We start from the raw sequence: 12,796 nt of genomic DNA on the forward strand, positions 1-12,796 counted from the left end.
AAAATACTTAATAAAATTTCCCACATGTCTACTTACATCAGCACAATTTTGGAACCAAATTTTTTTTTTGTTAGTAAGTTAAGAGTTAACAGATAACCAGCGATTTCTCATTTTTACAACCAAATTTGCAAAACCATTTTTTTTAGGGACCACATGACATTTGAAGTCACTTTGGGAGGTCAATATGACAGAAAATACACAAAAGTGACACCATTCTAAAAACTGCACCCCTCAAGCTGCTCAAAACCACATTCAAGAAGTTTATTAACACTTTACGTGCTTCACAGGAAATTAAGCAATGTGGAAGGAAAACATTAACTTTTGACTTTTTTTAAAAGAAAAACAAATTTTACAAGTGTAAAAAGAGAAAAGGAAAACCACTAACTTTGTGCAATTTCTCCTGAATACGCCGATACCCAATATGTGAGAGTAAACCACTGTTTGTGCGAACGGCATGGCTTGGAACGGAAGGAGCGCTGTTTGACTTTTTCAATGCAGAATTGGCTGTAATTGAGATCGGACACCATGTTGCATTTGGAGAGCCCCTGATGTGCCTAAACAGTGGAAACCTCCAACAAGTGACCCCATTTTGGAAACTGTCATGTGACAGGCTCTGTGCATGTCACTTCAGCCCGCCTGTCACATGACCCGCTCCTTCCCTGCTGCAGCTTTCACCGGCAATGCGAAGACCGGGTGAGACGGACCGGCGTGGTGGGGGGGAATGGAGCAGCAGGGAGGGGGGGGGATGGAGCGGCGGGGAGGATTTGTTACTGTGTGAGGAGGGCTTCTTTATGTGGATGGGGAGGGCCTGTAGCTATGGAGGGTGGGGTTGTTGCTATGGACGGCATGTTTTTAGTAGAGTAGGAGGAAGAGACCAGTTCTCATTTCAATGCCATAACACCCCCCCCTTGGACGTTCTGTTCAGAATATCTAGAAAACCCTGCAAACTGGTGACATAAAGTAAATTACTTATTGTCATAATTCAGCAGCCCAGATATGCATGGAGATTATGTGAAAAGCCCGGACAACCCCTTTAATAACGGTGATCGCAAAAGCGACCCAAATCATGTTCTCTGGGGTCTCGGCTACCTCCGGGACCCCAGACAAAATCCGACTCTGGCGGACGCTATACACTTTTTCCACAGTGCCATTAATTAACGGCGCTGTGGTTTAAGTAACCTTAACTACTGCCGTTAAAAGGCGTATCGGCGGTCATTAAGGGGTTAAGCTCCCACCATGAGTTTTTGACGCTGTATACTTTTGCGGCTCAAAAAATTCAGCGTCTTATGGTCCTAACAAACCTCGTCTGAATGGGGAGTTAAAGAAAACTAGGCACACAGCTCACAATGAACCCCCCCCACCTCCACCTCAAAAAATAGGACCCACATGTTTTCAGTATTAAACTAATGCACGGGTGCACAAATGTGGCCATATACTGTATATACATGGTGTCGGCACACTGCGACTAATGAATACATGAACTCCAATATTGCTGTGAATGTTAAAATTCCTTATTCGCATTATGCTGATGAATTGTGTATATATGGTGTACTGTATGTTTGTATATTGGCCACGAAGCGTATATGTTGGGGTGTATGGCCCCCTCCAGGGCTCAGCATACCTATCTACACATCCTTCCCAGACAAGATATAATTGCAAGCTATTAATGGCTTTCTTTCATGTCCTAATTCAAATGAGGCTGGTATGACACATGGAGAGGTAGGAGATATAGTGATTAGAGGCCATCCACATTAAAAAGGTCACCTTGACTTGGTTAGATGGCTTTTGTGCTAATCGATCAAAAAACGATAACTAAGTACCTTTTACGTTTTAACACTTACAGCAATATTGGAGTTAATGTAGTCATTAGTCGCAGTGTGCTGATGCATTGTACAGTATATGTACGTATATTGGCTCCATAGTGTATTTGTTCACCTGTACATGTTATGGGCAGTACCGTGGCTCAGTGGTTAGCACTGTTGCTTTGCAGCACTGGGGTCCTGGGTTCAAATCCACCAAGGACAACATCTGCAAGGAGTTAGTATGTTCCCCCCCTTGTTTGTGTGGATTTCCTCCAGGTTCTCTGGTTTCGTCCCATACTCCAAAAACAAACTGATAGTGAATGTAAATTGTGAGTTCCGCTGTAGACAGTGTTGTTTGTAAAGCGCTGTGGAATATGATGGTGCTATATAAGCAGCGCATAATAAAAAATCTATACATTTAGTGCTAAAGGTGTGCGGGCCCCATTTTATTGTTTAGTTTTATTTTGTAGTCGCGTAGAGTGACTGCAGACTTTACTTCTTAAACTTGGCAGCCCTTTTAAGTCATGTTTCTGGCAGGGTCTGACACACAGATACTCTACCTATGTCTGACTTGGGGACCTTTGTTTAGCGCCTGACTTTCTTGGTGAATCCAAAAGCACCCAGTAATTGAGTTGCAGGGTGCTGATGGCCTGGCAGGCGGAGACCATTCCCACTGTACATACCTTAGATGCTGCCTTTGATATTGACTGTGACATCTAGGGGGACATGTACAAGGATCTGATTTCTCTCTGATCCCTGGATTAGCCTTTGAGTGACAGGTCTCTCCCTATTCGGGGACTGAGCCACTCGAATGACTAGTCTCCGGTTGGCCCCGCGGCGTTTGAGTCATAGGTATCGCCCTATAGGTTCTTGAACTACTTACCCGAGCGGCAAGGTCACCTGCTGGCTGTTAATAATAGAGCCAGGGTCTGATACATGGCTCATGGTCCGGGCAGCATGTATCGGCTGTTCCTTTTAATATTTGACATGACTTTCTTACATAAAGCTGGAGCTACATCTTGTAGACACAGATGATTTAGGGGATATGATTGTTTAGCATTTTTTGTGATTCCCTATCCTCACCATCAGCTCTAAATCTAAACAGGTGATCAGGTTAAACAGGCAGACGTGGTGTTGCTTGGCTATCCTCTGATGTTTGCAATGTCTCCAGAACGTCGCAGAAATGATCTTCAGATCTACGAGGCCGTTACAGACCCTGATGGACCTGCCATGACTTGGGTAAATACTGTACATATACAGCATTAACAAGTGGGTAGCTTGTAGGATTGGTTTATTGCAAAACTTCAGATAATGATTGGGAGACCGTGGATGAAAATGAGTGAAAGAACACAGCGATGGCGCTCTTAAAGGGTTTGTACCAATATTGGATCTTATCTCCTGTCCATTCAGACAGGCGCCGTTCTCTTGACTTTTGGGTGCTCTAGCAATCCGAAAGTTATTCTCTATTTATTGGATAGCGGACAACTTTCAATATTTGTACAAATCCCTTAAGATTAGTCTACATGGGTAGATTTTTGCTGGCAACGTGCACTAATCAACTGTATTACTGGTTGATTTTTGATTCTTTAAGTCCTTCTTCTTTTTTTGCTAACATTAAATATATTTCTGTCCCCATACAATATGAATATTATCAGTAGCACGTACTGCTCACAAAGATCAGACGTCCATTATTCGTATATGTTCTGTCCATGGTTTTTGCCTATTGAATATGTACCCATCATAGTCTACGGGGCTGTTTCGATTCGAGAGTTGGGGTATGTGCACACAGTGTTGCCACCCGGAATCTGTCCGGGAAAGCACCGCAATGTCAAAAAAAAACGATAGCACTGAGCACATGTTCTGTCTTAGGCTAGTTTCACACTTGCTTTTTTTTGCAGCGCGTTTTTCCCGCAAAAAAACGCATTGAAAAAACGCATACAAAAGCATACAACTGCTGCGTTTTTTTCAAGCATTTTTATGAGCATGCATGAAAAAAACGCAGCGTTTTTAAGCGTTTGTATGCGTTTTTAGTGCTTTTTTACCGCGTTTGCGTTTTTTTCCAACATTGGATGTCCCCTCACACTAACCCAAACCATGACTTTACTAACCCTAACCCTGACCCTAACCCTTAACCAAATCATACTTAACCCTAACCCAAACCCTAAACCCTAACTAACCCTAACCCTGACCCTAACCCTAACCCTGACCCTAACCCTTAACCAAACCATACTTAACCCTAACCCTAACCCTGACCCTAACCCTTAACCAAACCATACTTAACCCTAATCCTGACCCTAACCCTGACCCTAACCCTTAACAAAACCATACTTAACCCTAACCCTGACCCTGACCCTAACCCTTAACCAAACCATACTTAACCCTAATCCTGACCCTAACCCTGACCCTAACCCTTAACCAAACCATACTTAACCCTAACCCTGACCCAAACCCCAACCCTAACCCTGACCCTAAACCCCCTTAACTAACCCTAACTCTAACCCAAACCCCTAAATTCCATGGTTAAAAAAAAAAAACGCATATGCAAAAAAACGCATACATGAGCATGCCAGTGCGCACATATGCGCATCCATAGGCTATAATGGCCATTTTTAGCGCAAAACGTGCGCATATGTGCGCATGCGCTTTTTTGCAGGGCCAAAAAATGCAACATGCTGCGTCTGGAAAATACCAACGCACACCCCAAAAAAACGCAGCGCATGAAAATCGCATACATGCGCTTACAAGCGCGCAGGTATGTGCACCCATGTTAAATATAGGGGAAAAAACGCATGCGCACATATGCGTTTTTTTCCAGCGCTAAAAAACGCAAATGTGAAACCAGCCTTACGTCACAAGTTTGGAAACCCTGAAGCGGTTAAAAGGACTGATATGCTCATTCTTCTTGGCTTATTTTCTCGGAAGCAGACAGTTCTCTATCCTTCCAATCATCCCCCCCTCAAAAAAATAAAAAGGTCAAGTACAGTGGGGAAAAAAAGTATTTAGTCAGTCAGCAATAGTGCAAGTTCCACCACTTAAAAAGATGAGAGGCGTCTGTAATTTACATCATAGGTAGACCTCAACTATGGGAGACAAACTGAGAAAAAAAAATCCGGAAAATCACATTGTCTGTTTTTTTTTCATTTTATTTGCATATTATGGTGGAAAATAAGTATTTGGTCAGAAACAAGCAATCAAGATTTCTGGCTCTCACAGACCTGTAACTTCTTTAAGAGTCTCCTCTTTCCTCCACTCATTACCTGTAGTAATGGCACCTGTTTAAACTTGTTATCAGTATAAAAAGACACCTGTGCACACCCTCAAACAGTCTGACTCCAAACTCCACTATGGTGAAGACCAAAGAGCTGTCAAAGGACACCAGAAACAAAATTGTAGCCCTGCACCAGGCTGGGAAGACTGAATCTGCAATAGCCAACCAGCTTGGAGTGAAGAAATCAACTGTGGGAGCAATAATTAGAAAATGGAAGACATACAAGACCACTGATAATCTCCCTCGATCTGGTGCTCCACGCAAAATCCCACCCCGTGGGGTCAGAATGATCACAAGAACGGTGAGCAAAAATCCCAGAACCACGCGGGGGGACCTAGTGAATGAACTGCAGAGAGCTGGGACCAATGTAACAAGGCCTACCATAAGTAACACACTACGCCACCATGGACTCAGATCCTGCAGTGCCAGACGTGTCCCACTGCTTAAGCCTGTACATGTCCGGGCCCGTCTGAAGTTTGCTAGAGAGCATTTGGATGATCCAGAGGAGTTTTGGGAGAATGTCCTATGGTCTGATGAAACCAAACTGGAACTGTTTGGTAGAAACACAACTTGTCATGTTTGGAGGAAAAAGAATACTGAGTTGCATCCATCAAACACCATACCTACTGTAAAGCATGGTGGTGGAAACATCATGCTTTGGGGCTGTTTCTCTGCAAAGGGGCCAGGACGACTGATCCGGGTACATGAAAGAATGAATGGGGCCATGTATCGTGAGATTTTGAGTGCAAACCTCCTTCCATCAGCAAGGGCATTGAAGATGAAACGTGGCTGGGTCTTTCAACATGACAATGATCCAAAGCACACCGCCAGGGCAACGAAGGAGTGGCTTCGTAAGAAGCATTTCAAGGTCCTATAGAAAACCTTTGGAGGGAGTTGAAAGTCCGTGTTGCCAAGCGAAAAGCCAAAAACATCACTGCTCTAGAGGAGATCTGCATGGAGGAATGGGCCAACATACCAACAACAGTGTGTGGCAACCTTGTGAAGACTTACAGAAAACGTTTGACCTCTGTCATTGCCAACAAAGGATATATCACAAAGTATTGAGATTAAATTTTGTTTCTGACCAAATACTTATTTTCCACCATAATATGCAAATAAAATGAAAAAAAAAACAGACAATGTGATTTTCTGGATTTTTTTTTCTCAGTTTGTCTCCCATAGTTGAGGTCTACCTATGATGTAAATTACAGACGCCTCTCATCTTTTTAAGTGGTGGAACTTGCACTATTGCTGACTGACTAAATACTTTTTTTCCCCACTGTAATTGCTAATTAAACAATAAAAAAAAATCTGGTACTGCAATTTTTGGCATCGACACGGACTCGTTCCTGTGGCCTTAGCCTGAGAATTGTTAGCTTGATTGTTTTGATTACCACTTTATTGCTTTATGGAATATAATCTACATAATGTGATTTATTCAAAGTGTCAAGTGTAATATAATAGTCAAGGTTTATACAGCTGCGTTAAGTCCCATTTTAATATATAAAGCTGAGTGTCTGCATCAAGTCATGCTGAGTCCGCATAGCCACGCCCACTCTGCATAGCCAAACTAACTCCACACGCAAAGCCCCATCCACATGGCCCATGTTGTTAGCGCACATGGGCGGAGACACATTCGCCTCGAAAACCACCCTGGAAAACTCACCGTACTGATCACTATACACAGATATTGGACCCCATATATCATCATTACTACCTCATATAGTATATACACACAGTACTGATCACTATACACAGGTACTGGACCCTATATATCACCATCATTACCTCATATAGTATATACACACAGCCTGATCACTATTCACAGGTACTGGACCCTATATATCACCATTATTACCTCATATATTATATACACACAGCACTGATCACTATACACAGGTACTGGACCCTATATATCACCATTATTACCTCATATATATACACACAGCACTGATCACTCTACACAGGTACTGGACCCCATATATCACCATTATTACCTCATATAGTATATACACACAGTGCTGATCACTATACACATGTACTGGCCCTGTATATCACCATTATTACCTCATATAGTATATACACACAGCACTGATCACTATACACATGTACTGGCCCTGTATATCACCATTATTACCTCATATAGTGTATACACACAGCACTGATCACTATACACAGGCACTGGACCCTATATATCACCATTATTACCTCATATAGTATATACACACAGTACTGATCACTATACACAGGTAATGGACCCTATATATCACCATTATTACCTCATATAGTATATACACACAGCCTGATCACTATTCACAGGTACTGGACCCTATATATCACCATTATTATCTCATATATATACACACAGCACTAATCACGATACATGGGTACTGGACCCCATATATCACCATTATTACCTCATATAGTGTATACACACAGCACTGATCACTATACACAGGTACTGGACCCCGTATGTCACCATTATTACCTCATATAGTATATACACACAGCACTGATCACTATACACAGGTACTGGACCCCGTATGTCACCATTATTACCTCATATAGTATATACACACAGCACTGATCACTATACACAGGTACTGGACCCCCTATATCACCATTATTACCTCATATAGTATATACACACAGCACTGATCACTATACACAGGTACTGGACCCTGTATATCACCATTATTACCTCATATAGTATATACACACAGCCTGATCACTATTCACAGGTACTGGACCCTATATATCACCATTATTATCTCATATATATACACACAGCACTGATCACGATACATGGGTACTGGACCCCATATATCACCATTATTACCTCATATAGTGTATATACACACAGCACTGATCACTATACACAGGTACTGGACCCCGTATGTCACCATTATTACCTCATATAGTATATACACACAGCACTGATCACTATACACAGGTACTGGACCCCGTATGTCACCATTATTACCTCATATAGTATATACACACAGCACTGATCACTATACACAGGTACTGGACCCCATATATCACCATTATTACCTCATAGTATATACACACAGCACTGATCACTATACACAGGTACTGGACCCCCTATATCACCATTATTACCTCATATAGTGTATACACACAGCACTGATCACTATACACAGGTACTGGACCCCATATATCACCATTATTACCTCATATAGTATATAACCACAGTACTGATCACTATACACAGGTACTGGACCCCATATATCACCATTATTACCTCATATAGTATATAACCACAGTACTGATCACTATACACAGGTACTGGCCCTGTACAGTATATACTCGAGTATAAGTCGACCCCCCTAATTTTGCCACAAAAAACTGGGAGAACTTATTGACTCGAGTATAAGTCTGGGGTGGGAAATGCTCCATAGATTATTCCCCCATATGGTGTCCCCAGAAGAAGCTCCATAGATTATTCCCCCATATGCTGCCCCCATAAGAAGCTCCATAGATTATTTCCCCATGTGCTGCCCCCATAAGAAGCTCCATAGATTATTTCTCCATGTGCTGCTGCTGCTGCAGCATGTAAAAATAAAAAAATGACATACTCACCTCTCCGTCGCTGGGTGTCAGATTCTCACCTGTCCTGCGTCCATGGCTGCTCCCCGCTATCTGCCACGTCATCAGTCACTGCTGTCTGAAGTCACTGACCGATGACAGACACAGACAGCAGCAAGCAGCCATGGACGCAGGACAGGTGAGTATCGCTATACTTACCCGTCCTGACGCTGTGTCTTGAGCCCCCAGCTTCTCCACGCTCTCTCTTCCTGCCTTCAGCGGTCATATGATACCGCTCATTAAAACTCATGAATATGCGCATATTCATGAGTTTTAATGAGCAGCACCACGTGACCGCTGAAGGCAGGAAGAGAGAGCACGGGGAGAAGCTGGGGGCTCAAGACACAGAGTCAGGACGGGTAAGTATGACCTGACACCCCCGCTCCCCCTCCCCCTCCGACCCCCCGGTGTATATGACTTGAATATAAGACGAGAGGGGGACTTTCAGCCCAATTTTTTGGGCTGAAAATCTCGACTTATATTCGAGTATATACGGTATATCACCATTATTACCTCATATAGTATATACACACAGCACTGATCACTATACACAGGTACTGGCCCTGTATATCACCATTATTACCTCATATAGTATATACACACAGCACTGATCACTATACACAGGTACTGGCCCTGTATATCACCATTATTACCTCATATAGTATATACACACAGCACTGATCACTATACACAGGTACTGGACCCCATATATCACCATTATTACCTCATATAGTATATACACACAGCACTGATCACTATACACAGGTACTGGACCCCATATATCACCATTATTACCTCATATAGTATATACACACAGCACTGATCACTATACACAGGTACTGGACCCCATATATCACCATTATTACCTCATATAGTATATACACACAGCACTGATCACTATACACAGGTACTGGCCCTGTATATCACCATTATTACCTCATAGTATATACACACAGCACTGATCACTATACACAGGTACTGGCCCTGTATGTCACCATTATTACCTCATAGTATATACACACAGCACTGATCACTATACACAGGTACTGGCCCTGTATATCACCATTATTACCTCATATAGTATATACACACAGCACTGATCACTATACACAGGTACTGGCCCTGTATATCACCATTATTACCTCATATAGTATATACACACAGCACTGATCACTATACACAGGTACTGGCCCTGTATATCACCATTATTACCTCATATAGTATATACACACAGCACTGATCACTATACACAGGTACTGGCCCTGTATATCACCATTATTACCTCATATAGTATATACACACAGCACTGATCACTATACACAGGTACTGGCCCTGTATATCACCATTATTACCTCATATAGTATATACACACAGCACTGATCACTATACACAGGTACTGGCCCTGTATATCACCATTATTACCTCATATAGTATATACACACAGCACTGATCACTATACACAGGTACTGGCCCTGTATATCACCATTATTACCTCATATACTATATACACACAGCACTGATCACTATACACAGGTACTGGACCCCATATATCACCATTATTACCTCATATAGTATATACACACAGCACTGATCACTATACACAGGTACTGGACCCCATATATCACCATTATTACCTCATATAGTATACACTGATCACTGTACACAGGTACTGGCCCTGTATATCACCATTATTACCTCATAGTATATACACACAGCACTGATCACTATACACAGGTACTGGCCCTGTATATCACCATTATTACCTCATATAGTATATACACACAGCACTGATCACTATACACAGGTACTGGCCCTGTATATCACCATTATTACCTCATAGTATATACACACAGCACTGATCACTATACACAGGTACTGGCCCTGTATATCACCATTATTACCTCATATAGTATATACACACAGCACTGATCACTATACACAGGTACTGGATCCCATATATCACCATTATTACCTCATATAGTATATACACACAGCACTGATCACTATACACAGGTACTGGATCCCATATATCACCATTATTACCTCATATAGTATATACACACAGCACTGATCACTATACACAGGTACTGGCCCTGTATATCACCATTATTACCTCATAGTATATACACACAGCACTGATCACTATACACAGGTACTGGATCCCATATATCACCATTATTACCTCATATAGTATATACACACAGCACTGATCACTATACACAGGTACTGGCCCTGTATATCACCATTATTACCTCATATAGTATATACACACAGCACTGATCACTATACACAGGTACTGGATCCCATATATCACCATTATTACCTCATATAGTATATACACACAGCACTGATCACTATACACAGGTACTGGCCCTGTATATCACCATTATTACCTCATAGTATATACACACAGCACTGATCACTATACACAGGTACTGGCTCCCATATATCACCATTATTACCTCATATAGTATATACACACAGCACTGATCACTATACACAGGTACTGGCCCTGTATATCACCATTATTACCTCATAGTATATACACACAGCACTGATCACTATACACAGGTACTGGATCCCATATATCACCATTATTACCTCATATAGTATATACACACAGCACTGATCACTATACACAGGTACTGGCCCTGTATATCACCATTATTACCTCATAGTATATACACACAGCACTGATCACTATACACAGGTACTGGCCCTGTATATCACCATTATTACCTCATATACTATATACGCACAGTACTGATCACTATACACAGGTACTGGCCCTGTATATCACCATTATTACCTCATAGTATATACACACAGCACTGATCACTATACACAGGTACTGGCCCTGTATATCACCATTATTACCTCATATAGTATATACACACAGCACTGATCACTATACACAGGTACTGGATCCCATATATCACCATTATTACCTCATATAGTATATACACACAGCACTGATCACTATACACAGGTACTGGATCCCATATATCACCATTATTACCTCATATAGTATATACACACAGTACTGATCACTATACACAGGTACTGGCCCTGTATATCACCATTATTACCTCATAGTATATACACACAGCACTGATCACTATACACAGGTACTGGCCCTGTATATCACCATTATTACCTCATAGTATATACACACAGCACTGATCACTATACACAGGTACTGGCCCTGTATATCACCATTATTACCTCATAGTATATACACACAGCACTGATCACTATACACAGGTACTGGCCCTGTATATCACCATTATTACCTCATAGTATATACACACAGCACTGATCACTATACACAGGTACTGGCCCTGTATATCACCATTATTACCTCATAGTATATACACACAGCACTGATCACTATACACAGGTACTGGCCCTGTATATCACCATTATTACCTCATATAGTATATACACACAGCACTGATCACTATACACAGGTACTGGATCCCATATATCACCATTATTACCTCATATAGTATATACACACAGCACTGATCACTATACACAGGTACTGGCCCTGTATATCACCATTATTACCTCATATAGTATATACACACAGCACTGATCACTATACACAGGTACTGGATCCCATATATCACCATTATTACCTCATATAGTATATACACACAGCACTGATCACTATACACAGGTACTGGCCCTGTATATCACCATTATTACCTCATATAGTATATACACACAGCACTGATCACTATACACAGGTACTGGCCCTGTATATCACCATTATTACCTCATATAGTATATACACACAGCACTGATCACTATACACAGGTACTGGATCCCATATATCACCATTATTACCTCATATAGTATATACACACAGTACTGATCACTATACACAGGTACTGGCCCTGTATATCACCATTATTACCTCATAGTATATACACACAGCACTGATCACTATACACAGGTACTGGCCCTGTATATCACCATTATTACCTCATAGTATATACACACAGCACTGATCACTATACACAGGTACTGGCCCTGTATATCACCATTATTACCTCATAGTATATACACACAGCACTGATCACTATACACAGGTACTGGCCCTGTATATCAC

At 41.6% G+C, this 12,796-nt stretch overlaps 1 protein-coding gene across 3 annotated transcripts in view; it reads left to right on the forward strand.

Annotated features, from left to right (window-relative positions):
* The window catches only part of PGGHG (protein-glucosylgalactosylhydroxylysine glucosidase), a 57,017-nt gene that overhangs the window by 18,035 nt on the left and 26,186 nt on the right, over window positions 1-12,796 (forward strand). For all 3 annotated transcript variants that reach the window (XM_073563279.1, XM_073563278.1, XM_073563277.1), the window contains exon 10: window positions 2,908-3,041. In XM_073563279.1, the coding sequence (XP_073419380.1) occupies window positions 2,908-3,041 (134 nt within the window). The remainder of the gene's footprint in view (window positions 1-2,907; window positions 3,042-12,796) is intronic.

Source organism: Dendrobates tinctorius, unplaced genomic scaffold, assembly GCF_039654945.1.
Source record: "Dendrobates tinctorius isolate UK_male_01 unplaced genomic scaffold, ASM3965494v1 ptg000384l, whole genome shotgun sequence".
Classification (NCBI taxonomy): Eukaryota; Metazoa; Chordata; class Amphibia; order Anura; family Dendrobatidae; genus Dendrobates; species Dendrobates tinctorius.